Source organism: Lissotriton helveticus, chromosome 12, assembly GCF_964261635.1.
Source record: "Lissotriton helveticus chromosome 12, aLisHel1.1, whole genome shotgun sequence".
NCBI classification, from domain to species: Eukaryota; Metazoa; Chordata; class Amphibia; order Caudata; family Salamandridae; genus Lissotriton; species Lissotriton helveticus.
This window is the reverse complement of record NC_136073.1, coordinates 829,310,057-829,335,413: the sequence shown is the minus strand read 5'-3', so window position 1 is coordinate 829,335,413 and position 25,357 is coordinate 829,310,057. Positions and strand designations below refer to the sequence as shown.

The 25,357-nt window shown below is 42.9% G+C and overlaps 1 protein-coding gene across 1 annotated transcript in view; it reads left to right on the top strand.

Moving 5' to 3' along the window:
• The first annotated feature begins 5,945 nt into the window (after positions 1 to 5,945).
• Positions 5,946 to 25,357, top strand: part of LOC144798980 (mucosal pentraxin-like) — a 32,829-nt gene continuing 13,417 nt past the window's right edge. Inside the window, exons 1-2 of the mRNA XM_078670121.1 lie at positions 5,946 to 6,068; positions 17,191 to 17,275. Coding sequence (XP_078526247.1) covers positions 17,203 to 17,275 — 73 coding nt within the window. The 5' untranslated portion in view covers positions 5,946 to 6,068; positions 17,191 to 17,202. The remainder of the gene's footprint in view (positions 6,069 to 17,190; positions 17,276 to 25,357) is intronic.

Sequence of the window (25,357 nt, the reverse complement as noted above, 5' to 3'; positions counted from 1 at the left end):
TACTGCATGTTATTACAATGAGAGACTACTGCATATTATTACACTGAGGTACTTCTGTATGTCATTACAATGAGAGACTACTGCATGTTATTACAATGAGAGACTACTGCATATTATTACAATGAGGGACTACTGCATATTATCGCACTGAGATACTACTGTATATTCTTACACAGAGAGACTACTGCATAATATTACAATGAGAGACTACTGCATATTATTACACTGAGATACTACTGTATAATATTACACTGAGAGACCCCTGCATATTATAACAATGTGAGACTACTGCATATTATTACAATGAGATACTACTGTATATTATTACACTGAGAGACTACTGCATATTATTATAATGTGAGACTACTGCATACTATTACAATGAGATACTACTGCATGTTATTACACTGAGATACTACTGTATATTATTACACTGAGAGACCTCTGCATATTATTACAATGTGAGACTACTGCATATTATTACAATGAGATACTACTGAATATTATTACACTGAGAGACTACTGCATATTATTATAATGCGAGACTACTGCATACTATTACAATGAGATACTACTGCATGTTATTACACTGAGATACTACTGTATATTCTTACACAGAGAGACTACTGCATAATATTACAATGAGAGACTACTGCATATTATTACACTGAGATACTACTGTATAATATTACACTGAGAGACCCCTGCATATTATAACAATGTGAGACTACTGCATATTATTACAATGAGATACTACTGTATATTATTACACTGAGAGACTACTGCATATTATTATAATGTGAGACTACTGCATACTATTACAATGAGATACTACTGCATGTTATTACACTGAGATACTACTGTATATTCTTACACAGAGAGACTACTGCATAATATTACAATGAGAGACTACTGCATATTATTACACTGAGATACTACTGTATAATATTACACTGAGAGACCCCTGCATATTATAACAATGTGAGACTACTGCATATTATTACAATGAGATACTACTGAATATTATTACACTGAGAGACTACTGCATATTATTATAATGCGAGACTACTGCATACTATTACAATGAGATACTACTGCATATTATTACACTGAGATACTACTGTATATTTATTTATTATTATTTTTATGTCCTCATTTGCCTAAACCCTCATATAGAAAGCACCGACCTCCTTGCGTGTCCTACGTGAGCGAGTCCAGAAGATCTTTTTGACTCTCACAGCAAGACACGAAATAGTTATTGGCAGACGGGGCCTCCAGAGGTGAAGGGTTTCTTATTTAACTCCACCAAGGTTAACATAAACCTGCTGGACCATATTTTCTACCTGGGCGACCCGTAACAATCGTCCATGGAGCATAGAAGGCATAATCATAGGACCCGGGGGGAAAAAAAGAAACCCCGGAGATCCTAAGACCAATGTATCAATAGATCCCAGAAGACTAGTTTTTTCTTACTACAGGTCCTGGCCAGATCCACTCTAGAGGTTTCATACAGGGACGTCAACCAGTCTGAGTGTGTTGGTGCGGCGACGTCTACCCAGAATTTACATATTTGTCTTCTTGCCAATAGAATAGCATAAAATAGAAAAGATCTTGCGTGGCCAAAGATGTTTTCGTCGATACCAAAAATGATCAGTGGGAGACTAATAGTCAGGGCGACATTGAGAATAGAGTCCAACGTGGCCTTCACCTTTTCCCTAGAAAAGCCGGATTGGGGGGGAGGGGGGGTGGCGGGGGGGGGGGCAGTCTCTAAACATGTGAACATCTGATGCTCCCACCAAGCCGCATTTGTTACATGATTTTTCTGGTTGGAATTTTGATAGCCTCAAAGGTGAAAGATATGCCCGGTGAGCTGTAAAAAGATGGTTACGCTTCAACCATGCGGGTTTCACAATTTTATGCAACAGGGCTAACCAAAGTTGCTCACACTCAGAATTTAACTCAGTTCCCCATAACTCATCCGGGAGTTTGAAGTCGCCGTCGACCTCCTCCAAAATTCTCCAATATCACAATGCGACTTCTCTGCTGCCCCCTGGTTTTGCCACAAGAAGTTCCTCCAAATTACTTTCTTTCCCTAGTGGAGACCCCTGTCTAAGCTGTGCCTGTGCCCTGCTATTTAGCTGCATATATTTGAATCGGGATAAGCCAGAACCCACACTCCCCCATAGCTCATCCCAAGACAGCAGTGCACCCCCAGTCAGCAACTCTCCCCACTTCATAATTCCAGCATCTTTCAAGGCAACAGCCAAACTATCCTGCAGGCAAGATGGAGTGCCTGGTGATTCCCATATTGGTGCCAAATTGGAAAAATAACTAAGTCCTATTTTCTTTATGATTGTTACCCAGCTTTTAGCCAATGAGTGAAGAATTTTTAATTTGACTTTTTGGAAAAATGTTTGGTCCCCAAATTTGAAGAGGAAGCCCTCAGCTGGTAAATGGGCCCCTTCCAACATGGCCCGAAACATTTCACCTCCTGGAGTGGTAGCAGGGTTTTTTAACAACATTTTTGAGTGCGAAAACTGGAAAGCCCAAGCATAATATAGAAGGTCCGGTAATGCCACCTTTTTCTCTCCTCCGGCTAAGCTTTTTCCATGCTAGTCTGGTGGCTCTGTATTTCCAAATAAACAAGTTAATCTCCCGTTGACAATTGTCGATTTGTTTGGAATCAAAGGCCATAGGAATGGAGTTAAAAAGGAATGTGTATTTGGGCAGGATGGACATCTTCACTAAGTTTATCCTCCCCAAGATGGATAAGGGGAGGTGCGCCCAAGCCTTAAGTTGTTTCTGGCAGACTTTAAACACCCGATCCAGGTTGCATTCGGGAATTTTCCCCACCTCCTGTATAATATTGATCCCCAGGTAACGCAGGGTGGGGGCCGCTCTCAGTTGTGTGTTATTTATGTTCCAGGCCATTATTTCAGTTTTGTTTGCATTAATTTCATAGCCTGAAACCTGTCAAACTCCTCCGCCTTCTTGATGACTATTGGAAAAGCACGATCAGAGTCGGCCGTCAATACAAGAATATCATCTGCATATAACGCCACCCGCCTTTCCCACCCTGCGAATTTAAAGGAAGGTATATTGGGATCCACCCTAAGAACCTGAGCAAAAGGTTCAATATAAAGATTAAAAAGGAGGGGGGGAAGCGGGCAACCCTGCCTTGTACCCCTTGTAATGTTAAAACCCTCCGTCAATGCACTGTTAACAAGTAATCTAGCTGTTGGTGCCTTGTATAAAAGCCTTATCACCCGACAGAATCTATCCCCCAAATTACATTTTTTCATTACCGCGGCCAGGTAAGGCCAGTTCACCCTATCAAAGGCTTTGGTCGCGTCAAGGGTTAGCACGGCCAAAGGAAGAGAGAAGGCGGATGCGATGTCAATGACCCCCACTAGTTCATAGGTGAGGTCCGCTAATTGGCGCCCTTTTACAAAGCCCTTTTGATCATGATGTATGATGGTGTCTGCTATACCCCCCAGCCGTTTAGACAGAATAGCGGCAAAGATTTTGTAGTCACTGTTAAGGAGTGAGATCGGGCGGTAGGAACCACATCCAGACGGATCTTTCCCTGGTTTGGGGATCAACACTACCGTCGCCTCACTCCACGAATTTGGGGGGTTTTCTCCGTTCAGGAGAATACTGTTAAATACTTTTGCCAAAGTTGGAATAATGGCCTCACTAAGAGAACGATACAGCTCCCCGGGTAACCCATTAGGGCCGGCCGCCTTCCCTCTTTTAGTCTGGGCAATGGTGTTCCTCACTTCCTCCTCGGAGATTTATGTCTCCAAACCCAATCTTTGATCATTTGTAAGTCTGGGCAAAGAGACTCCTTCAAGACAGGTGTTATTTTCTACACAGTCTTCCATGATATCTTCCCTGTGTATGTTCTGGAAAAATTCCAAGAAAGCACTTCCGATTTCTAAGTTCGAGAGGCGAGGAGCTGACTCTCCCTCAACCCTAATCTCTCTAATATGTTTTTGAGCTTGGTCTGTTCTTATTTTCCAGGTGAGTATCTTGCCTGCTGCCTCCCCGAATTCGAAGTGCGAGATTTTACTCGCCTCTTATCTTCTGGCGACCCTATCCCGGAGAATGAATTACAGTTGGTTTTTGAGGGAGGCACATTTTTCCTGATCCTCCCTTAAACCTAAATGGGGGCCTAGATTTCTCTCTATGATGTTAATTTCTGCCTCTATGCCCTTGATGGTGTCTCTAAATCGCCGTTTTCTGTAGGAGGCTCTGCTGGTGATGCATCCTCTCCAGAAGGCTTTCAGCGCATCCCAAACCATGGAGATGTTTGCTGAGTTTAAGTTTATCTCAAGGAAGTGTTTGGTCTCAGACCGCAAAAATTTATTTTCTTCCACCTCTAACAGGATGGTGCGGTCGAAGGACCATGAACTGAGCCGCTGTTGTTGGGCAGGGGTTAGGCTAAAAGATATGGCCGAATGATCGGAAATATAGGATGGCAGATAATCTATATCTTTAACCACTTCTCTAATACTGTAGCTAAAGAATGCATAGTCTATTCTGGACTTATGCTTATATTTTCGATTTCTAAAAGAGACCCCCAGTTGTTCACCCATCCTTTCCCTCCATATATCTGCCAACCCTAGCTGAGCCATGTTTGATAAAAGAGTTTGCCTAGATTTTACCGGAACACAGGCCCTAGAGTTGGGTGATTTTTCAAGCCTAGGGTTCAATACTATATTGAAATCGCCTACCCAAATTATCGGCACCCCGCTCCTTGCCTGTAGCACCCCAACACCCGGAATTGAAACGTATGTTCTGTACCCCCCATTGTATTACGACATCTACCAGTGTTTTTCCATAGTAGGCGGGTCTTTGTGTGCTACGCAACATACATAATGTAAACTGTATGCTTGTTAGAGTCAGTCCCTCGTCAGCCACCATAGGAGGCTGGTCAGACTGGACTCCTCTGCAGTGTACTTAGTGAATAAACTCGTTTGTTTGCATTGCTCTACTGCGTCATCGACTCTTCATTTCTTGGAGGGCTAGAGGAGGTCGAGAGTGACCCGGGTGGCCCTAGTTGGGTCACTTTCTTCAGCCTACTGCGAGCTATCAAAGATTTAGCCAGACTCAAAGTATACATTACACGAACCTTAAATCTCTGTCTCTGGACATCAATCATTTCCCGAAACCAAAACAAGGTACATATGTATTAAACCTCTTCCTATTGCATTTAGCTCACACTGTAAAAATGTTCCTTTTGTATTTGTCAGCTAGTTAGAAATATTAAGCTCACTATCAAAGACTACTCCAATAGTTTTTTTTTAAGTCAGTTCCAGGAAGGCCTGTTAGATTTAACATATGCCTTTAGCAATTAGGAATTCAGGCCCACAGCCTTTACCATAACTTTTTATAATAAACAGATCTGACCTATGCCATTTGGCATAGCTTGTCTCAAGCTCTTTTTTCCTCGGTGGGGTGCTGCCTGGCAGATGGCTAATTAGCATTCGTTCCAGCTAATCAATGCCTGTAAATGCCTTTCTTTTCCTTTCATGTGTATTCTGTGAGGAATGCAGGTGGCTACTGGAGATGTTGGCCATCTCGCGGATTTTCAAGAAACCAAGCTACCAGCGAAGTCTTAAAGTCCAGCCTCAAGAATTATAAATCGAAAATGAATGCAGTTCCAATGAGTTCCCGCTCACTTCGACCTGTGGTTTTTGTACATGATCTCCAACATATGATGCCAGGCAGCATTAAAACACAGATGTTTCCTTGAAGACATGCATAATTTACAATGTAATCCTGTTTCAGGCCAGTTACAATTCCTGCACGTGCACACTGAACAGCAGAGTGTGTTGATCATTGACGGGAAGTGACGACCTCCAGGACACTGACCCTGACTACAGATGGCTACTGATCCTTCCAATATAAAAAGGGTCCTGTACACAACCTGTTTGCAGAACAAAGTTCACTGATGGCATTTACATTGTGTCTGTGCCTCTCTTCTGCCTGACTCCAAGAAGTCACTGACCTTCCGCAGCTGGGCAAAGAAAACAGCTTAGAAATACTGAAAACGTCGAACAACAGTAAGTTCCATAAGTTTGATTCAATATTTTATATTGTTAATTGATCATTACTTTTTGTAATTAATTGTGCTGAAAAAATAAATGGAGAAAAACGCCAGGAACCAAGGCGTTATAGCTGACAATTGTGTTTGAACTAAAGGCCAAGTTGTCGAATGGTCAAGTAGACATTAAAGATTTTTTTTTTTTTAATTTATGAAAGAAATTTCACAGAGCTGGTATCACATTCTGAGTCCAGAAAGAAATAAAAACAAGAAAAAGGCTTCTTCCAGTTCCCACGACATTAGTAATAGTAAATGCAAGGATAATGTGACTAAATAAATAACAAAGGAAGGAGTTTGGAGGAATACAAGATTGGGCTGCTACTCAAGGAAGTAGCCAGCAAATTAAAATCGCCTCCAATTAAAACGAAACCTATATTGACAGAGAGTGAACTAATCGACCCTTCCTAAAATAGTTCCATTCGCCCTACATTCATCCATCCATTCATTCATTCATCTTCCCCCTTCCAATCACCCTCCATTCATGCATACTTTCACCGTTCCAAAGTTCCATCATGTCACCATTCCATACATCTTAACACACATGTGTTCATCCTTTTACTCATCCATCCACCATTCTATCCAATACCATTCCATCCACACTTGCCCAATTTCTTCCTTTGTTTTTTAACTCTTGCTTTTGTCATTCCTTTCATCTTCCCTTACTTTTCCTTCCTTCATGTCTTGGTTCCTTCCTTTCACATTTTCTTACTATCGCCTGTTCTTTCTTTTCCCCTCCTGTAACCTATCCATTTTCTAACTCCAATCTTTCTTCCATACCTATCTTATTTTTCCTTCTTCCCTTTCTCTCTTCCATGTTCTGTTTGCTGCCTCTCCATTTCCTATGTTTTATCAATTCTTTCTCTGTCTCCTTTAAATGAACGTGGCTCACTTAGCAGCCCTTTCCACCAGTGTACGCCATTTTAGAGCTTTTGTTTGAAGAATCCAAAATTAAATCAATTATCGTTTTAGTGGGTCATTTTACCAGGCCATTGCGTCCAGTGGCAACCTCCGCCTTAGCTACTAAAGCGGGGGTTCGCAATGTCACTGTTACTTCTGTCTGCCTTTTTCTGTGTCTACTACAACCCAAACAGGACCCAGAAACAGGAGGCATGGAGGGAGCCTGGGCAAACTAAACGCCACACCTTAAAACAATAGGTGAGGAGTTTAGCACAGGAGAGAGTTGGGAGAAGTAGATGGGAGCAAAGAGCAGGAACTTGCAGCATGCAAGAAAAGAGGGGAGAGAGGAGCAGGGTGGAATATCAGTGCTTAATTTGAGCCGGTGGTTTTCGGGTGCTCGGCGCCGGCACATAATTCTTAGCACCGGGGTTCGTGACAGTCTGCCACATGGTGGCGCTCTCTGGCAAATTTAGGTATGAGAACAACAACAGCTGTTAATTCATTTAATATACATTAACAATCACCAATACGTGCCACCCAAGCCATCCAAATACAGGGCCGGACTGAGAACCAAAACCGGCCCTGGCAAAGTGCTCGGCCGGCCCCCTGGGGGTGCGACCGAGCTCTTTGCCGGGGCCGGTATTCGGCCGATTTTGCAGCTATGCTGCAAAAACGGCCCTGTAACAAAAGCGGCCCCCAGGGCCCAAAACCGGCCCCCACCCTTGCGGCGCACCGGGGGATTGCCCGGTGCCCGCAACGGCCAGTCCGGGCCTGTCCATATAGCTTTGGGGGCCTTGAATAGTCCGAACTGTCACACTTGTAGGAGAGTGAATTTTAGTACTTGTGTTATTACTGCCGTATCCTCCTGACAAGGGCCCTGGCACTTATTGTTTTACAAAATTAACCTGTGAATAATGGTAGCTAGAGTAAGGAAGGACAATTAAGTAAGTGGGTGGAAGGGGTGGGTTGCAGGGAAATCCATGCATGTCAGTGGTGGAAGAACTATAGTGAAAGTGAAGGAGTACCGCAGTCCCCACTATAAAAACAAGAGCCAAGTAGGGGAAAATGATCACAAAAGTGGGCAAAAATGATAGACACCGGGATCTACCGCGTAATAAAGTGGAACAAACTATATTTTTTTAAAGGAAATGCATACTCCAGGAAGGATTTGAACAATCTGAACTCACAATATGAAAGATAATGTCTATCCAATTTGAGCTTCACAGACATTTTTCACATAGAAATGCAAATATTATCTGTGGTGCGCCTCAACACTAATTTGGGCCAGCACAAGAAGCACGACTCCGATATACATTAAACTGCAATTAGCTAAGCAGACAGTGGGTTGTCAATCATATATGATCCAAGCAATGTGGCAGGCTCAGGCCTGAGAGGATTCCTTTTTCACACAGGAATATGCATACATTTGAATTCTCCTACAGGCAGATGTGTCACAACTGCACTGCAAGGTCTGATATAGATTTCAATGGGATCCATAAATTAAAGTTACCATTCAAATCCTGCACATGTGACTGCATGGGCTTTTTATGGATCCTCCAGGAATAATCACTCTGTTGGTGATGACTGCAGATACTGGGTGGATCCTGTTGAAGGCAGTGGGTGACTCACCACCACAACTCGGCTCCTGGGGACCAATGATACTAAATCTGACGGAGCCATGACCGATGTTTTAATAGCCATCGAGGGCCGGGATATAAAACAGAACATCTCGCTTGCAAAGCATGCCTGACCATTTGATGTAGGTTTCCTCTATGAATCAGGATCTCCATGCTTGGAAAATGATTCACACATTTCAAGTGGAGGCAAACTGGCTCCATGGAAATTACACTTACCACTGCCTTTGTAAGGAGCTAAGGGCCATATGTATCAAGATGGTAAACAGACATAATATCGATTCCAAAATATCGACTGGACATAATATCGAGGTAAAAATATAGACTAGACAAAATATCGACCAGACATAATATAGACTACAAAAATATCGAGTAATATCGATATTAATAGCCAAAATATCGAATCAAAAATATAGACTAGACATAATATCGACTAGATAGAATATAGACAACAAAAAAATCGAAAATAAGGTAAGTTTTTAATAATTTGTAATAATTGTGTAATATAAATCTGTAGCGGGTTGTGGGTTTATAGGGGAATAGGGTGGGAAGTAATTTAATTATAATTAATTAAATCTGTAATATAATTGTAATTGTTAATTAATTATTAATTGGTAAATAATAAAAAATTAATTGGTAAATAATTATAATTGAATAATTGATAAATCATTATTTTCTAGTAAATTATTTTCTGTAGCGGGTTGTGGGTTTATAGGGGAATAGGGTGGGAAGTAATTTAAATATAATTAATTATTTATGTAAATTAATAATAATTGTTAATTAATTATTAATTGGTAATTAATTAAAATGTAATTGGTAATTAATTATAAATATTTATTTGATAAATAATTAATATTTAGTACATTATTTTCTGTAGTGGGTTGTGAGTTTATAGGGGGATAGGGTGGGAAGTAATTTAATAATAATTAATTAATTATGTAAATTAATTAAAATTGTTAATTAATTAATAATTGTCCATTAAATAAAATTTAATTGGTAAATAAAAGTAATTGGTATTGGAAATTAAATTTAATTGGTAATAATATTTCTATTAATTATATTTATTTATGAAGTTTTTACTTTTTCTACTGTTGCACTCACTGGAGTGGGAATAGTAATTTTTACCCCTATGCTATCCATCGTTTTCCCTACTGTTGCACCCACTGGAGTGGGAATAGTAATATTTACCCCTACGCTATCCAGCGCTTTCCCTACTGTTGCACCCACTGGAGTGGGAATAGTAATTTTAACAACTACGCTATCCAGCGCTTTCCCTACTGTTGCACCCACTGGAGTGGGAATAGTAATTTTAACCCCTACGCTATCCAGCGCTTTCCCTACTGTTGCACCCACTGGAGTGGGGATAGTAATTTTAACCCCTACGCTATCCAGCGCTTTCCCTACTGTTGCACCCACTGGAGTGGGAATAGTAATTTTTACCCCTACGCTATCCAGCGCTTTCCATACTGTTGCACCCACTGGAGTGGGAATAGTAATTTTAACCCCTACGCTATCCAGCGCTTTCCCTACTGTTGCACCCACTGGAGTGGGAATAGTAATTTTTACCCCTACGCTATCCAGCGCTTTCCCTATTGTTGCACCCACTGGAGTGGGAATAGTAATTTTAACCCCTACGCTATCCAACGCTTTCCCTACTGTTGTACCCACTGGAGTGGGAATAGTAATTTTTACCTCTACGCTATCCAGCGCTTTCCCTACTGTTGCACCCACTGGAGTGGGAATAGTAATTTTCACCCCTACGCTATCAAACGCTTTCCCTACTGTTGCTCCCACTGGAGTGGGAATAGTAATTGTTACCCCTACGCTATCCAACGCTTTCCCTACTGTTGCACTCTTTGGAGTTGGAATAGTAATTTTTACCCCTACGCAATCCAACGCTTTCCCTACTGTTGCACCCACTGGAGTGGGAATAGTAACTTTTACCCCTACGCTATCCAACGCTTTTGCTACTGTTGAACTCACTAGAGTTGTTACAATAAATTTTAACCATTTTGCTATGCTACGGTAAAAATATTATATATGTTTATTTAATAATATGTTTTTATATACATATATATGTATTATTTTTGTTATATATTTTTTTTTATTTACATTAATTATTTATTAATATTACATTTATTTAATAATTTTAACTAAGTTTATATTAAATATATGTATTATTATATTAGTTTTTACTTAATTTAAAGACATTTAAAAAAAAACATATTTTGACAGTCTATATTTTTGTAACTCGATATTTTTGAGTCGATATTTTAGTACTTACCTGTTTGAAGATAGGCAGTCGATATTTTGTCCCTCGATATTTTATCCTCAATATTATTGTATCTCGATATTTTTGTGGTCGATATAATGTCAGTGATCCGTATCAAGATACCCATTTGCAATTCTCAAATAGCGATTTTTAAGAAATTGCTATTTGTGAATCGCAAATGGGTATGTATGTACAAAGGGCCATATATATCATGCAAATTCGCAATCGCAAAGGCCGAAATTCTGCGAGTTTCGGCCTTTGCGATTGCGAATTTGCATGATACATATGGCCCTTAGACTGGCCGAGATGGACATGTCAGGCTGATACACGACTGTCTTCATAAGCTCCGCCAGCCTTTCATGGTCGCCAGCTTGTTTGTAATTTACTTCATTCACCTCTAGGACAATCCATCTCTGGTTGAGGGACAGCCACATGCGTCTCACTCATTGAAAGCCACATAACAAGGCCAATCCTGCTAAGATTTAAGGTGTTTTAATGCATATATGGCGACCAACTCTATGTACTCTGCTAGATACACTCACTAATCACTGTACGATTACTCGGTTATTGAGTTGGATACATTTATAGCATGTCAAACATGCTATAAATGTATCCAACTCCCAACAACATCATTTGCAAAAAGAAAGGCTCCAAAGCTACCAAGACTACCAATATCCTGATCTTATGTAAATATATCTTAACAAGAATGTTTTCTTGCTTACCCATCTGTAATATATATATATGCGAGCGGTTAAAATGGTGGGATTGAGGAATTACATACAGGTAGAATATTTTATAGTGAGACAGCTTTGAAAGTTCAACACTCATGCAATATATATTTTGGAGTCTGTGGGCCTGGTTTAGAGCTTGGCGGATGAGCTACTCCGTCACAGAGTGATGGATATCCTATAAACCTTATTACAATTGCCATAGGATACAATGCACTTATAATAAGGTGTAATACATTGTGACCGAATAACCTGTGCATGTCAGGTTGGACAAGAGCTCAGGTGGCGACCAATCTGACATGCGCACTTTAAAGGCCTATGAATACCACACTGTTAGAGAGTCTGCAGGGCAGAGGTGCCAGGTCTCTGGTCACCAATGGAGCGCTGGGTTGCCCTGCTCAAGCCAATCCCAACACTCCTCTCATACACTTCATCAGTACTTAATTTGAGCCAATGGTTTCTGGTGCTTGGCACAGGCACTCAATTTTTAGCACTGGCACTTATGACAGTCTGCCACATGGTGGCACTGTTTGTCTAAATTAGAGATTAAACCAACAACAATTGTTTATTAATTCAATATACATTAAAATGACTAATAAATACCTGCTGTCCAAGTAATTTTTACAGCTTTAGGGGCCTGGAATAGTCTGAATTGTCACACTTGTAGGATGTAATGGCTAGTTGTTGTGTGGGTTCTGTCTTTGGCGACGCCGGAAGGAGCAATAAGCGGCTCCAGCTGCAGTGGCCTCCTGACGAGGACCCTGACAGGGCCCTGCCACTTATTTTGTTACAAATAAAGCATTGACTGCAATAAGAGTCTAATACTCTGTATTTTAAAGAGCAGTGTTGGGATGGGCTGGGCTACGCTGGGTAAACGTAGGCAAAGTTCATGGCCAGGTTACCAGCAGTACTCACAGGAGGTCCCGGGTGACCAGAGCAGCGGGATCGGAATCTTGATGAAAGATAGGCAACGCCACAATGCTGAGTTTAGGTATGCGTTCCTTTTGTGTCACTCCAAGGATGAACGGAATGCAAAGAGGTCATAATAGTTTGCATTTCGTTCATTCTTTGAGCGACACTGAAGAATCATGTGGCCTCACCACTTATGAATGGCACCAGCCACCACTGGATAATACTCCTTATATTTGGGAAAAAAAGGAACAATGATAGAACTGTCTGACATAAAATTACCCACAGTACCCATATGTGGTTGTTGGGTTTTATCGTTAAGGCCACTGGGGAAAAAAGCACCACTACAGGAACACATTTTGCAGGAGGTGTTCCTGATTTTTTTAGCAAGAACAGTCCAAGTATGCCACTTGTTATGTGAATAAAGACAAATTATGCTGCATCTTCGGTGGAATGGTTACCTATCAATTTTTGCCCTCTAACTCACATAGCGCTACACTCATTTTTTCTAGGTTTCCGCTAATTAAATACTATATACATCCATTCGTGAGCCGGACAGAGCTATCTTAGGGGCAGAACCTTCCTTTAGCCACACATGTGTGAAGTATGGAGACTAACAAGGACCAGACACTTTTAAGGGGCACTCCAGACCTAGAGTCATAGACCTCTGAGAAGCACATACTATTGGGGGTCAGAGTTGTTTCCTTGAGACTACTTTTGAAGGACACAGTCTTTTAAGTAGCAAAGTTACTTGAGAGGCACAGACTGTCTTCTGCCAGACTCAGCCTTTTGAGGTGCCTAGTGTTTCTGTAACCAGCATCATGCAGTTTCTAAGTTCTGTAAATAACAGATGTTACTATTACCCACAGTTTCCACTGCCATAACAGTTTGACATTGGCAGCTTTCTAACAGTTACAACCATCAGGTTCAGGTGAAAGATTTGTATTAGAAAGTATAAATTCTTGTATTTTTAAATATAAGCCTAAATATAACATTTTACAAAAGCTAAGACTTGGCTAATGATTAGTTGAGACAGTTGCTATTAGAGTTACACCAACCTGTCCCTCCCATCTATTAAATAAATACATCTTTTGAGGAGACCTTTGTGTAAGCTTCAAGTCGTTGCTTCAAATCCAGGCATGAATTACTGCCCTTATGTAATTCTGAACTGAATAACATTGGCCCCACTCAGTGCTTAATCTGTAAACAAATAAGTGCCAGGGCCCTCGTCAGGATGCCACTGTAGCTTGCACCACTCATAGCCTCCCCCCGTGCTGCCAATGGCATTACCACCACAGATTATAACCATCACACTCCTACAAGTGTCACAATTCAGCAAACAGTCAAACAACTGTTTTTATACCATATTTAAGCTAGACAGACAGCGCCACCATGTGGCAGGCTGTTACAAGTCTGGTGTTGACAATTAAGTTCGGGTGCTGTGCACCGGAAACCACCAGCTCAAATTAAGCACAGGTCCCACTGAACTGTAATAATACTGGTTACACAAAAAATTGTCACGTGTCGATCTATTTTGTGGGGTGAGCTTGATAAAAAGTGAACTTGTTTCACCTCTCGTCTTCCTGATGCTTCCTTTTCTGCAGGATAGACCATCCAGGTAATTAACTTTCATCTGTGATCTATGAGCTACCTTTATTTGTGTTGACAAGTGTTTACAGCAAATCTTCCCCAAGTGGGATATTTTAAAGAAAGTGGGAATTATGTCCTCTTTTGGAGAAACTTTCCTTACTTTTTCCACGTTATGATATCCTATCTTGGGCATGAGACATAAGGCCTAACAGTTTGGTGGAATGGTACTTCATCACAAACATTACAGATAACCTATCTGCTTTTTAGGTTTCGCCTAGCGAAGGGTGCGCTTGCGCAGCTCTCGCTGGGAGAAAACTGATGTTTCAGAGAGTGGGGCTTGAACCAGCCCCTCTTCTCCATTGGCTGGCTTCCTAAACGGAGGCCAGCCATTGGAGGAGAGGGGCGTCACTCCGTTCAAGCCCCGTCTTTTTTGGGATTCGGGGGTGTGTTTTTAACTTTCTTTCTCTTTTCTTTCTCTCCTCTTCCCATTGGCTGGAATTTTACCTTCCACCCCTTTCTTGCCATTTATCCCCCGTCCTCCCTTTCTTACATTTCCTCCCCCGCCCACCCTTTCTTGCATTTTATCCCCTGCCCACCCTTTCTTGCATTCTATTCCCTGCCGGCCCCATCCTTTCTTACATTTTCCTGAATTTCATTCCCCTCCCGCGCACCCTTTCTTGCATTTGTTTCCCCTGTCCACACTTTCTTAACTTTCATCCCGCCGCCCTTTCTTGCCTTTAGTTTTGCCCCGCCCACCCTTTCTTGTTTTTAATTTCCCGCCTTCCCACCATTTCTTGCCTTTAATTTCCCGCCCTCCCACCCTTTCTTGCCTTTCATTTCCCGCCCTTTCTTGCCTTTCATTTCCCATTGCTTGCCTTTTATCCCCCACCCACCATTTCTTGCCTTTTATCCCCCGCCCACCATTTCTTGCCTTTTATCCCTGGCCACCCTTTCTTGCCTTTTATCCTCCCACCTGCCCACCCTGCCTTGCCTTTTATCCTCCCGCCTACCCTTTCTTGCCTCTTATCCTCCCGCCTGCCCACCCTTTCTTGCCTTTCATACCCTGCCCACCCTTTCTTGCCGTTTATCCTTCCGCCTTCCCACCCTTTCTTGCCTTTTATTCCCCGCCCACCCTTTCTTGCCTGTCGTTCCCTTTCGGCCCATCCTTTCCTACCTTTCATTCCCCTCCCACCCACACTTTCTTGTCTTTCGTTCCCCGCACACCCACCCTATTTTACTTTCGTTCCCCCCCCGCCCACCCTTTCTTGCCTTTCTTTTACTTCCCGCCCACCCTTTCTTGCCGTTCGTTTCCCACTGGCCAACCCCCTGTTCCTCGTTGTGCTCGCTTATCTGCCCCCCACCTCCCTGTTCCTTGTTGTGCTCGCTTTTCTGCCCCCCACCCCCTGTTCCTTGTTGTGCTCGCTTTTCTGCTCCCCACCCCCTGTTCCTCATTGTGCTCGCTTTTCTGCACCCCACCCCCCTGTTCCTCGTTGTGCTCGCTTTTCTGCCCCCCACCCCCCTGTTCCTCATTGTGCTCGCTTTTCTGCCCCCCCACCCCCCTGTTCCTCGTTGTGCTCGCTTTTCTGCCCCCCACCCCCTGTTCCTCGTTGTGCTCGTTTTTCTGCCCCCACCCCCTGTTGCCTCGTTGTGCTCACTTTTCTGCCCCCCCACCCCCCTGTTCCACGTTGTGCTCGCTTTTCTGCCCCCCCAGCCCCCTGTGCCTCGCTGTGCTCGCTTCTCTGCCCCCCCACCCCGTTCCTCGCTGTGCTTGCTTTTCTGATCCCCCACCACCCTGTTGCCTCGTTGTGCTTGCTTTTCTGCCCCCCGTTCCTAATTGTGTGTGTTGTTCTGTGTGTGTGTGTGTGGCTCTGTGTGTGTGTGTGTGGCTCTGTGTGTGTGTGGCTCTGTGTGTGTGGGGCTCTGTGTGTGTGTGTGTGTGTGGGGGGATGTGTGTGTGTGTGTGTGGGGCTGTGTGTGTGTGTGTATGTGGGGCTGTGTGTGTGGGGGGGCTGTGTGTGTGTGTGGAGGGGGCTGTGTCTGGGGCTCTCTGTGTGTGTGTGTGGGGAGCTCTGTGTGTGTGTGGGTGGGGCTCTGTATGTGTGTGGGGGGAGCTCTGTGTGTGTGTATGGGGGGGCTCTCTGTGTGTGGGGGGGGCTCTCTGTGTGTGTGTGTGGGTGGGGCTCTGTGTGTGTGTGGGGGGAGCTCTGTGTGTGTGTATGGGGGGCTCTGTGTGTGTGGGGGGCTCTGTGTGTGTGGGGGGGGGCTCTGTGTGTGTGTGGGGGGGGGCTCTGTGTGTGTGGGGGGGGCTCTGTGTGTGTGGGGGGGGCTCTATGTGTGTGTGTGTGTGTGTGGGAGGGGGGCTCTGTGTGTGTGTGGGGGGGCTCTGTGTGTGTGTGGGGGGCTCTGTGTGTGTGGGGGGGGGCTCTGTGTGTGTGTGTGTGTGTGGCTCTGTGTGTGGGGGGCTCTCTGTGTGTGTGTGGGGCTGTGAGTGTGTGTGTGCGTGCGTGTGTGTGGGGCTGTGTGTGTGGGGCTTTGTGTGTGTGGGGGGTTGTGTGTGTGTGGCTGGCTCTATGTGTGTGTGGGGCTCTGTGTGTGTGTGTGTGTGTGTGTGTGTTGGGCTCTGTGTGTGTGGGGGGCTCTCTGTGGGTGTTTGGGTGGGTGCAAATGCAATAGGTCTTGCATTTGCGAGAGATTAAGCTATTGACCTTGTAAATGATAATGCCATTTATTTATCTGTTTTCAAAACCAACACATAAATAAAAATGTTGTCATTTACAATGCCAATAGCTCTAACTTTGGCAAAGGCGAGACCGTTGCATTGTAAATGCTTGTTATCAAACGTGTTATATCACATGGCACTGTTAATAAGGCTGACAAGATATCTGTCAGACAAAATTAGGCCTGAAAGACATCTATTCAAATGAGATTTCCCTAATCCTGCTTCATCCACACTGCGCAACCACCACTATGTTTGCCACCACTTCAACGAAAACAACAGTCTGCTGGACATCAGGTTTCATAGATTGATAACTCTGTATTTCTTTCTAATAGGTGGTGTGAGTCATGGACAACAACTTCCAATGTGTCCTGGTGCTTCTCAGCCTCATGTGGAGCAATGGGACTATTGTACAAAGAGGTACAGTGGGGTATTGGGTAGACGAGAAAATTACTGTACACATTTTATTTGCATTTCTTTTATTTTTTTGTGCATGATCACATAGTATTGTGGTCATGCTACCCAGTGTGAAACAATAAAAACGGATGCTCTGATGCATATTACGACTTCTGACTGTCCTCGCTGCACAGAGGCGTGCTCTTTTCACATCTTCTCAGATACCCGCTGATTCCTGATGTTCAATGTGACCAATAGTCTTTCTTTCATGTCTACACAGGTCAATAGATATGACTGAAAACTACCTGCCCTGAAAGGTAAGCAGCACTGGAATAGTCAGTCAGGGTGCAGGAAATGACTCTCAAGATGAAAAGACACTCTACTTCTATGTGTTTTCTAACTTCTCCAAAACTCTATTCCAGCAAATTTTATGGTATATACCCATTGTAGGCGTAAATGCTCTTGTTACACATTGTAGTAAGTAAGAATGGAGATCTTACACGTAGGTAGAAGGTAATAAGCAGGTTTAATGCAGCACAGAAGAAAACAGGTCTGTCACCTATCTGGCCAAAGCTCTAACTGCCACAGCATAGAATACAGACAAGCATCACAGATAGAATTCATAAACAATCTAGAAGGCTAACACTGAAGCAAAGCTAAGCAGATTACAACATATCTCCCCCCCCCTTAGATAACAAAAGAAATTAATAGAAAACAAAAGAAATTAAAGAACAAAAGAACCATCAATGAATGTAATCTTCCAAGTAAGCTGGAGGATGGCGGGAACGTGGACTCCTCAGACCGATACCTAAGGGAGCTAAGCGAACAGGAATAGAATCAACAGTAGAACTGGCAGCAAGGGTAGAACCAGCATCATCACACAATGAAGTAGAAGCATCACCACTACCCACCTCCCCCCGTACAGCAGACGGAGAAGAAACATTAGAGTTATTATGAAAAGATAACATATAGCCATTGCAGTTCTTATCACACACATTTGAAGAATCCTCCTTAGAAACAGTTCCACGTTTTTGGTAGAGTGCCACCCTCCTGTAATTCCATTTTTCACCATTGTCAAGAAGGACAAAGTGAGAAAAAACCTTCCTAACGGAAAAAGGACCTCTAAACTTAGTAAGGCCTTTAGAACAACGGCCAGGCTTAACCTTGACAAGATCACCAACTGAGATTGGTGAAGAAGTCAAGCCAGGTGGAGAAGGTTTATCAAAACTTCTCAACCAAGAAGGAGTCAGCTTCGAAACAGGAGGACGACCACGCATCAACTCAAAAGGAGACTTTTCTCCATGTTTGTGAGGAGTTGAGCGATAGGCCCATACAGGTTCCTGAACACGCTCACTTGAGAAGCATCCACTCGCAACAAACATCTGAATCACACCTTTCACCAAACGGTTTACCCTCTCACACAAACCATTACTTTCGGGATTGTACAGACAGGTACGATGATGCTCAATACCACACTCACGAACAAAAGAAGTCATTTTGGCAGACGTCAATTGAGTACCGTTGTCAGTAATCAGCACTGAGGGAAAACCCTCATCAATAAAGACACTCTTTAGAAAAGCAATAGTGGAGTCAGTAGTAATCTCCCTCATAAAATGAACAGTCAACCATTTAGAAAAGCAATCAATTACGACAACAGCAAAACGCTGATTAGAAGGTAACTCATTCATTGGACCAATGAAATCAAGGCAGATACTGTGCCCAGGTAGATCCTTAAAGGAAATGCTACCAATAGAACGAGAGCCTACAACCTTAAGGCGTTTATCACCTTCTTTACAAAAACTACACTTAATTACACAATCCACAGCATCGGAATCTATCAAGGGCCACCAGAAATTTTCTTTCACACGTCTTTGGGTGAGGGTCTGCCCCAAATGACCCTCGTGAGCCATATCAAGAATCTTACTCCTCAGAGAACTAGGAGGAATAAAACGATCACCCCTCATCAAAACATTCTCACCAGACAGAGATAATTCATTCAATACTCTAAGAAAGGGCCTAACTGGAGGCTCAACGGTACTCTCTCTTCTCGACCCTTTGACAACAAGATCCACCACTGCTTTTAAAACAGAATCCTCCTCCATGCCTTTTGACCACTCCTCAGCAGAAAAGGAACCTTCCCCCAAGAACAAGACATCTTGTAAGGAAGCAACAGCAGCATCATCTGGCACAACATCTAAAGAGTTTTGTATTTTGATAGACTGTACAGGAAGACGAGATAAGCAGTCAGCCTGGATGTTCTTCCAACCATGTACAAACTCCACATCAAATTGATAATCCTGTAGACGAGAAGCTAATCTGGCCAACCTGGGTGAGCCCTTCCCAGTACCCCCAGGGGCTAAAACATTAAGCAGGGGCTTGTGATCGATACGAAGAACAAATCTAGAACCCCACAAGTAAGTCCTAAAGTAACTTGCACCCCAAGCAGCCGCAAGTGCCTCTCGTTCTATTACAGAGTATTTTAATTCGGATGCAGTCAATGGTCTGGATGCAAAAGCAATGGTTTTTTCCACCCCACCATGTTTTTGAAGAAGAACAGCACCCAGACCAATCCCACTCGCATCCACCATCATAATGGAAGAACGACTGGTATCAAACGGAGTAAGTACATTGGCAGATTTGAGTTCGGCTTTGATCTCATTAAAGCAAGAATCCTGCTCACCAGACCACGAAAACTTGACTCCCTTTTTTAACAAACATCTCATAGGAGCAGTTTTGGTTGAGAAATCCCTAACAAACTTAGCATAGAACTCGATTAACCCTATGAACGATCTGAGTTGCTCCTTATCAGCTGGAGGAGGAGCTAATTCAATGGCTTCCAACAGGTATTTCTTTGGCCTAACGCCTTCAGCAGACAAGGAAAAGCCTAAGTATTCCACCTCTTTGACCAAGAACGCACATTTCTCTCTCCTCAAAGTGAGACCAGCTGCAGACACTCTGCGCAAAACATTTTGTAAAACACTATTGTGCTCCTCTAACGAATCACCAAAAATCAGGATATCGTCCTGAAAGTATATTACTTTATCTAAACACGTAAACACCTCAGTAACCATGCGCTGGAAAACACTTGCAGCAGAAATTAGCCCAAAGGGTAAACGAGTGAATTGAAAAGTCCCTTCTCCAGTAACAAAGGCTGTCAGGTGTTTAGAAGCTTCTTCAAGACGAATCTGGTGATATGCATGTTTCAGATCTAACTTACTGAAAAATTTAGCTCCTTTGAGAGTGGAAATCAATTCCCCAATATTAGGCAACGGAAACACGTCAGCCACTACACACTTATTCAATGAGCGCAAATCCACACAGAACCTAATTTTGTTGTCAGGTTTCTGAGAAATCACAACAGGGGAAATCCATAGAGACGCTTCCACAGGCTCTATAATCCCCCCTTGCAACATTTCCTCCAGAACAGATTTTACTTCATTACGCAAAGCAAAAGGCACCCGTCGAGCTTTGTGTTGAACAGGAATACTGCCCTCTTTCAACACAATTCTATGAGAGTACCCCTGCAATTCACCTAATTGTTCTCTAAAAACATTGTTATACCTGGTGAGAATATCATCAACAGTGAGATTGTCTAGAATCATAACAGGTTCCTCAGCCCTTGGATTTACCACAATGTGTAAGTCATATTGATGAGAACGTCCCAAAATGGCAGGGCCATCTACAGATACATACACTTTACCCCAAGTGAATCTGTCTTTGAAAACAATCTTCCCGTCAAAGTAACCAAGAAGGTTAATTTTCTCTCCCTGGTAACCTAAAGGAAAGATGTCGCAATCATGGAGACACTTGTTACCCCACACAACTTTTAATAAAGACGCAGGAATGATGGTCCACTTTGAACCAGTGTCCACCATTAGATTGATACACTTGTCATCAATCATAAAATCAGCTTTTGGAATTCGCTCTCTTTTCTCAATACAGGAACATACTGAATCACACAAAACAAGAATTTTGTTTACATCTCGCTTTAGCTCACCAAACTCATCCACTACAGTTACTCTTGAATTAGACTTGTTTTTGCACATCTTGGCAAAATGACCTAGCTTACCACACCGTAAGCATTCCTTGTTATTCGCAAAACAAAACTTTGCTTCAGATGAATGTGAATAACTACCACACCTTGAACACATTTTGGGATGAGGCCTATTAGAGGGTTGATGAGAAACATTTTTCTTTTGAAGAACATAACCTTTTTTTCTCACAATAGCAATAGCAGCCGCTTTACTGTCACTGTTATCACTATTAACCACTTTGTGTGAAACTTCAGCAACTTTTGTTTCCAAACCACTCTTCTGAAGTTCCTTCATGCATTTTTCACTCTCTTCAACTATTTTGGCTAATTCCATCGCTACTTTCACAGTAGGGTTTTTAGCTGCCCATAAACGCTCTTGTATTTTACGATTATTAGCTTGTACTATAAGTTGATCCCTAATGAGCTCATCTGCCATTTGTCCAAAGTTACACTTAACAGACAATTCACGCAAGCGTGCAACAAAATCATCTATACTCTCATCTTCAAGTTGTTTGTTCTTATAAAATTTGTATCTCTGTAGGACTAAATTTTCTTCTTTTCCAAATCTCGTCTCCAACCTTGTAACCGCTTTTTTAAACTCGTCCAGAGGTGAGGATGAACCAGAGGGTAAAACTTGTGGCGAAAATTTAAATATACGTTTCCCTCCTTCCCCAAAGTTGTCATGAGAAGAGCCTTTTTCCTTTTAGGCGAAAAATCATCTCCATCTAATGCCTCTATATAATTGTTAAACATAGCAATCCAATCTTCCCAAGAAGTGGATGGGTTTCCAGGCTCGCTAAGGAATTGAGGAGGAAGAGCAACATTGACTGGCTGTGCCATTATCAGTACACTTATATGTAAATAAAGAACCACAAAATAAAATTGTAAAGTGGTTTGAGCAAAGTGTTGAATAAATGTTCAAAATAAGCACAACTGTCGCAACTGTCACAGTACAAGTTGTTTTGAATAAGTCATTAAAATAAGTTAATTCCAATAGCAAAGTTACCAACTTGTTGTAAACAACTTTAAAAGAAATAGCGCAAAAAGAAATACGCGCTTACTGTTGATCCAGTGAAGCAAGTATAATGAGAGGAGAAGTCCGATGAATGGCCGATGAAGCAAGAGAAAATGCACATTAAATAAAAAATACTGACGCGGTATTTTACGAGACCATCGAAAGCCGATGTGCTTTCCGAAAGATGGCCGACAGCGTCAGGCGTCACACCCGCGTCAAACGTCACGCGTTTGGCCTTTCACACTGGCGTCAAATGTCACACGTTTGACTTTACGCTAGTGACGTATCTTGTTAACTAGTTGCCAGGTTACTAGTTGCTAGGTGACAAGAAGAATGCCGTGCGTCAAATGCAATAGCTTGTGAGTTGCTGTGGTAACAAAAGGAAGTCTAACTCACCGCTAAGCAGTTGCTAAGACGACGCAGAGAGGTGACGTCAGTAGATTGAAACAACGGCAATGCCGATAGAGAAAACACTAAAATTAGTAGTTCCGCTTCGTTTTTCTCGGCACTGCTCGACGTCGGAAGTAAGGGAACGTCATTTTCTCTCACCGCTTGTCACGTAGGGTTCACTGGGAAACAGAGTACTGTTCTTCTGTATAATTCAACTCCACTGCAATTCCTGGATATCAAAAAAATGGCCAGAAGCATCCACAAGCCAAGTCGCCAAATGTAGTAAGTAAGAATGGAGATCTTACACGTAGGTAGAAGGTAATAAGCAGGTTTAATGCAGCACAGAAGAAAACAGGTCTGTCACCTATCTGGCCAAAGCTCTAACTGCCACAGCATAGAATACAGACAAGCATCACAGATAGAATTCATAAACAATCTAGAAGGCTAACACTGAAGCAAAGCTAAGCAGATTACAACACACATCCTTGGTGTTGTTATCCATTTCAGGCCTAATTCTGTCTTTTGTATTACCCTATGAGATTGGTCCAGCTTTGGGTTGTTTGCTCTATGCATTCCAGTCAAGTAGTGAATCAAGTGGGAAAGATCTCTTTTGAGTTGGTTGGTCCTACGCATGATATGGCGGGATCTACTTCACAGCTCTCACGATTAGGTGAGGGTCGTGCAAGAATGGTCTCTGAGAAATTACACATACAGTAGGACACTAAGCAATCGTCTGTTACATATTCTACAATTAAAATATTAAATAATGGATGGCACATAATAGAAACATGTACTTGTGAGTGTTGGAAATGGCCCCTTTTGTACCTACCTCTACCAACTAGAGACCCCCATTTCTAACAGTGAGTATTAGCAATTTATGCTGATGAATGTAATTACAAGTAGTCGAATCAAACCAAGCGCAACAGTGCAGAACTGGAGTATGTTGTTCCAGTCCAGGCTGGGTAAGATTCTGGGTGGCAGGGTAAGCACAGTGAGGAAGCTGGAAGAAAAATTGGGGTAGAGCATATATAAGCAGGTGAATAATCCTACAAAAACAGGTCATGCCGCATAATACATTTTTGAATCAATTTTCAGCAGGCAAATTTTCCTGCAAAAACTTTTTTACGCAAAAACTTTTGTACCCCAAAAGCCATACAGAATTAATCTTGTCCTCCAATCTCTGGTATCACAAGCCAGCAAACTGGACCCATCGAAGATGACCAGAGTGACCACAGCGGCTGCCTCCGCCGCCATGCTTCAACCAGCTATGGCTAGAGTCTCCTGACACACAGTCAAAGCACACTGAGATACTTCCACTGATGTATTAAAATATTAAACTTTTATGGATGAAACATACGAAGCAGGCCTGTGCTTTCTTCATAATACTGCTGTGATCCCTGGCCTCTTTGCCTCTTCTTTCCCCACCTATGCAAGCTTGCATCATTCCAGACACTGCCCTCATGGCCTGTCCTGCTTCTGTAGCCTGCCCTCAGTAATGGTGTATACCTCTCCCTACCCCCACCACTACTCCTCTCACCCTAAGTAACTGGCCTCTCCCCACCATGATGGCTTCTTAATTCCTAACTGCTTCTTCCCATTGATCAGAGGCCCTTACAATCTCTGACCTCTTCACCTGAGGTTTCTAATATAGTCCCAGTAACATCTGCTATTTCCCCAGTCTCTAGATCTTTATGTAGCACTTTTTCTTAACCCCTTTAATCCTCACTCTCTCCCCCACAGCCCTCCACAGGGCTGCCAAGGTTTTGTGTCATATGTGCATTGTGCCAATGCGTGACATTTCCAGGTCTCATGTGTGACACTTTGAGTGACACTAATCACAGACTTTGTCGTTGACCCAAGCAGAGACATGTAATCCAACTGTAGCAAAAATGTCCCCAAGACCATAAACAGGGACCACAAGTCAAATGATTGTCTTGACAGCAAGGACCCCCAGCAGAACAGATCGACTACATTGTGACGTCTGATCACATCAGGGCTCCCCGGCAGGCACTGATCCCTGAAGGTCACGTGACTCCATCACCTGTCCAATAACAATGCGTGCACTGTCCCCTTCTCTACAGGCCCTTAGACTCTGCATGCTTCAGAAAGATTGGTGATCTTGGACCTTACGTAATGATATGCGATTCTGGTAAACAAAAATAGGGAAGGAACGGATTACTGAGTTACACTACAACGTCTATTTGTAGACATTCAGAACTGTTGTTCTCATACCCGCCATCCGGTACGCTGTGCTTTGGGGTGTTGGGGTTTTCGGCCTATGCGTCATAGCCTTGAAAAAAGTCTGCTGGACGAAACACGTGTTGGCTGCCAGTGTATGTTACTATATGGGACACGCCCTGCTTTACAGTTTGGACTGATATTTGGGTGTGCCTCGGCATATGTGCATGTCAGTTATGACCTTCAACTCGACATCACATTGCATTCTGGGACTTGTAGTTTGCAGTAGGAGTTTGATTTGCCAGTATGCAGATTCTGTGGCCTAAGATGGCCTTCTAAGCACTGGGTGAAGGTGTCCTAAATGTACAGACCATTTGACACTGTGATTGTCCAAGTCACTTGCATGGTGCAATGAGAGAGCTAAGGCATGCCTTACCTTACGCTGAACTGCTGCCCAGGAGCATCAGCACTTCGCAGCTGCATGTGGCCT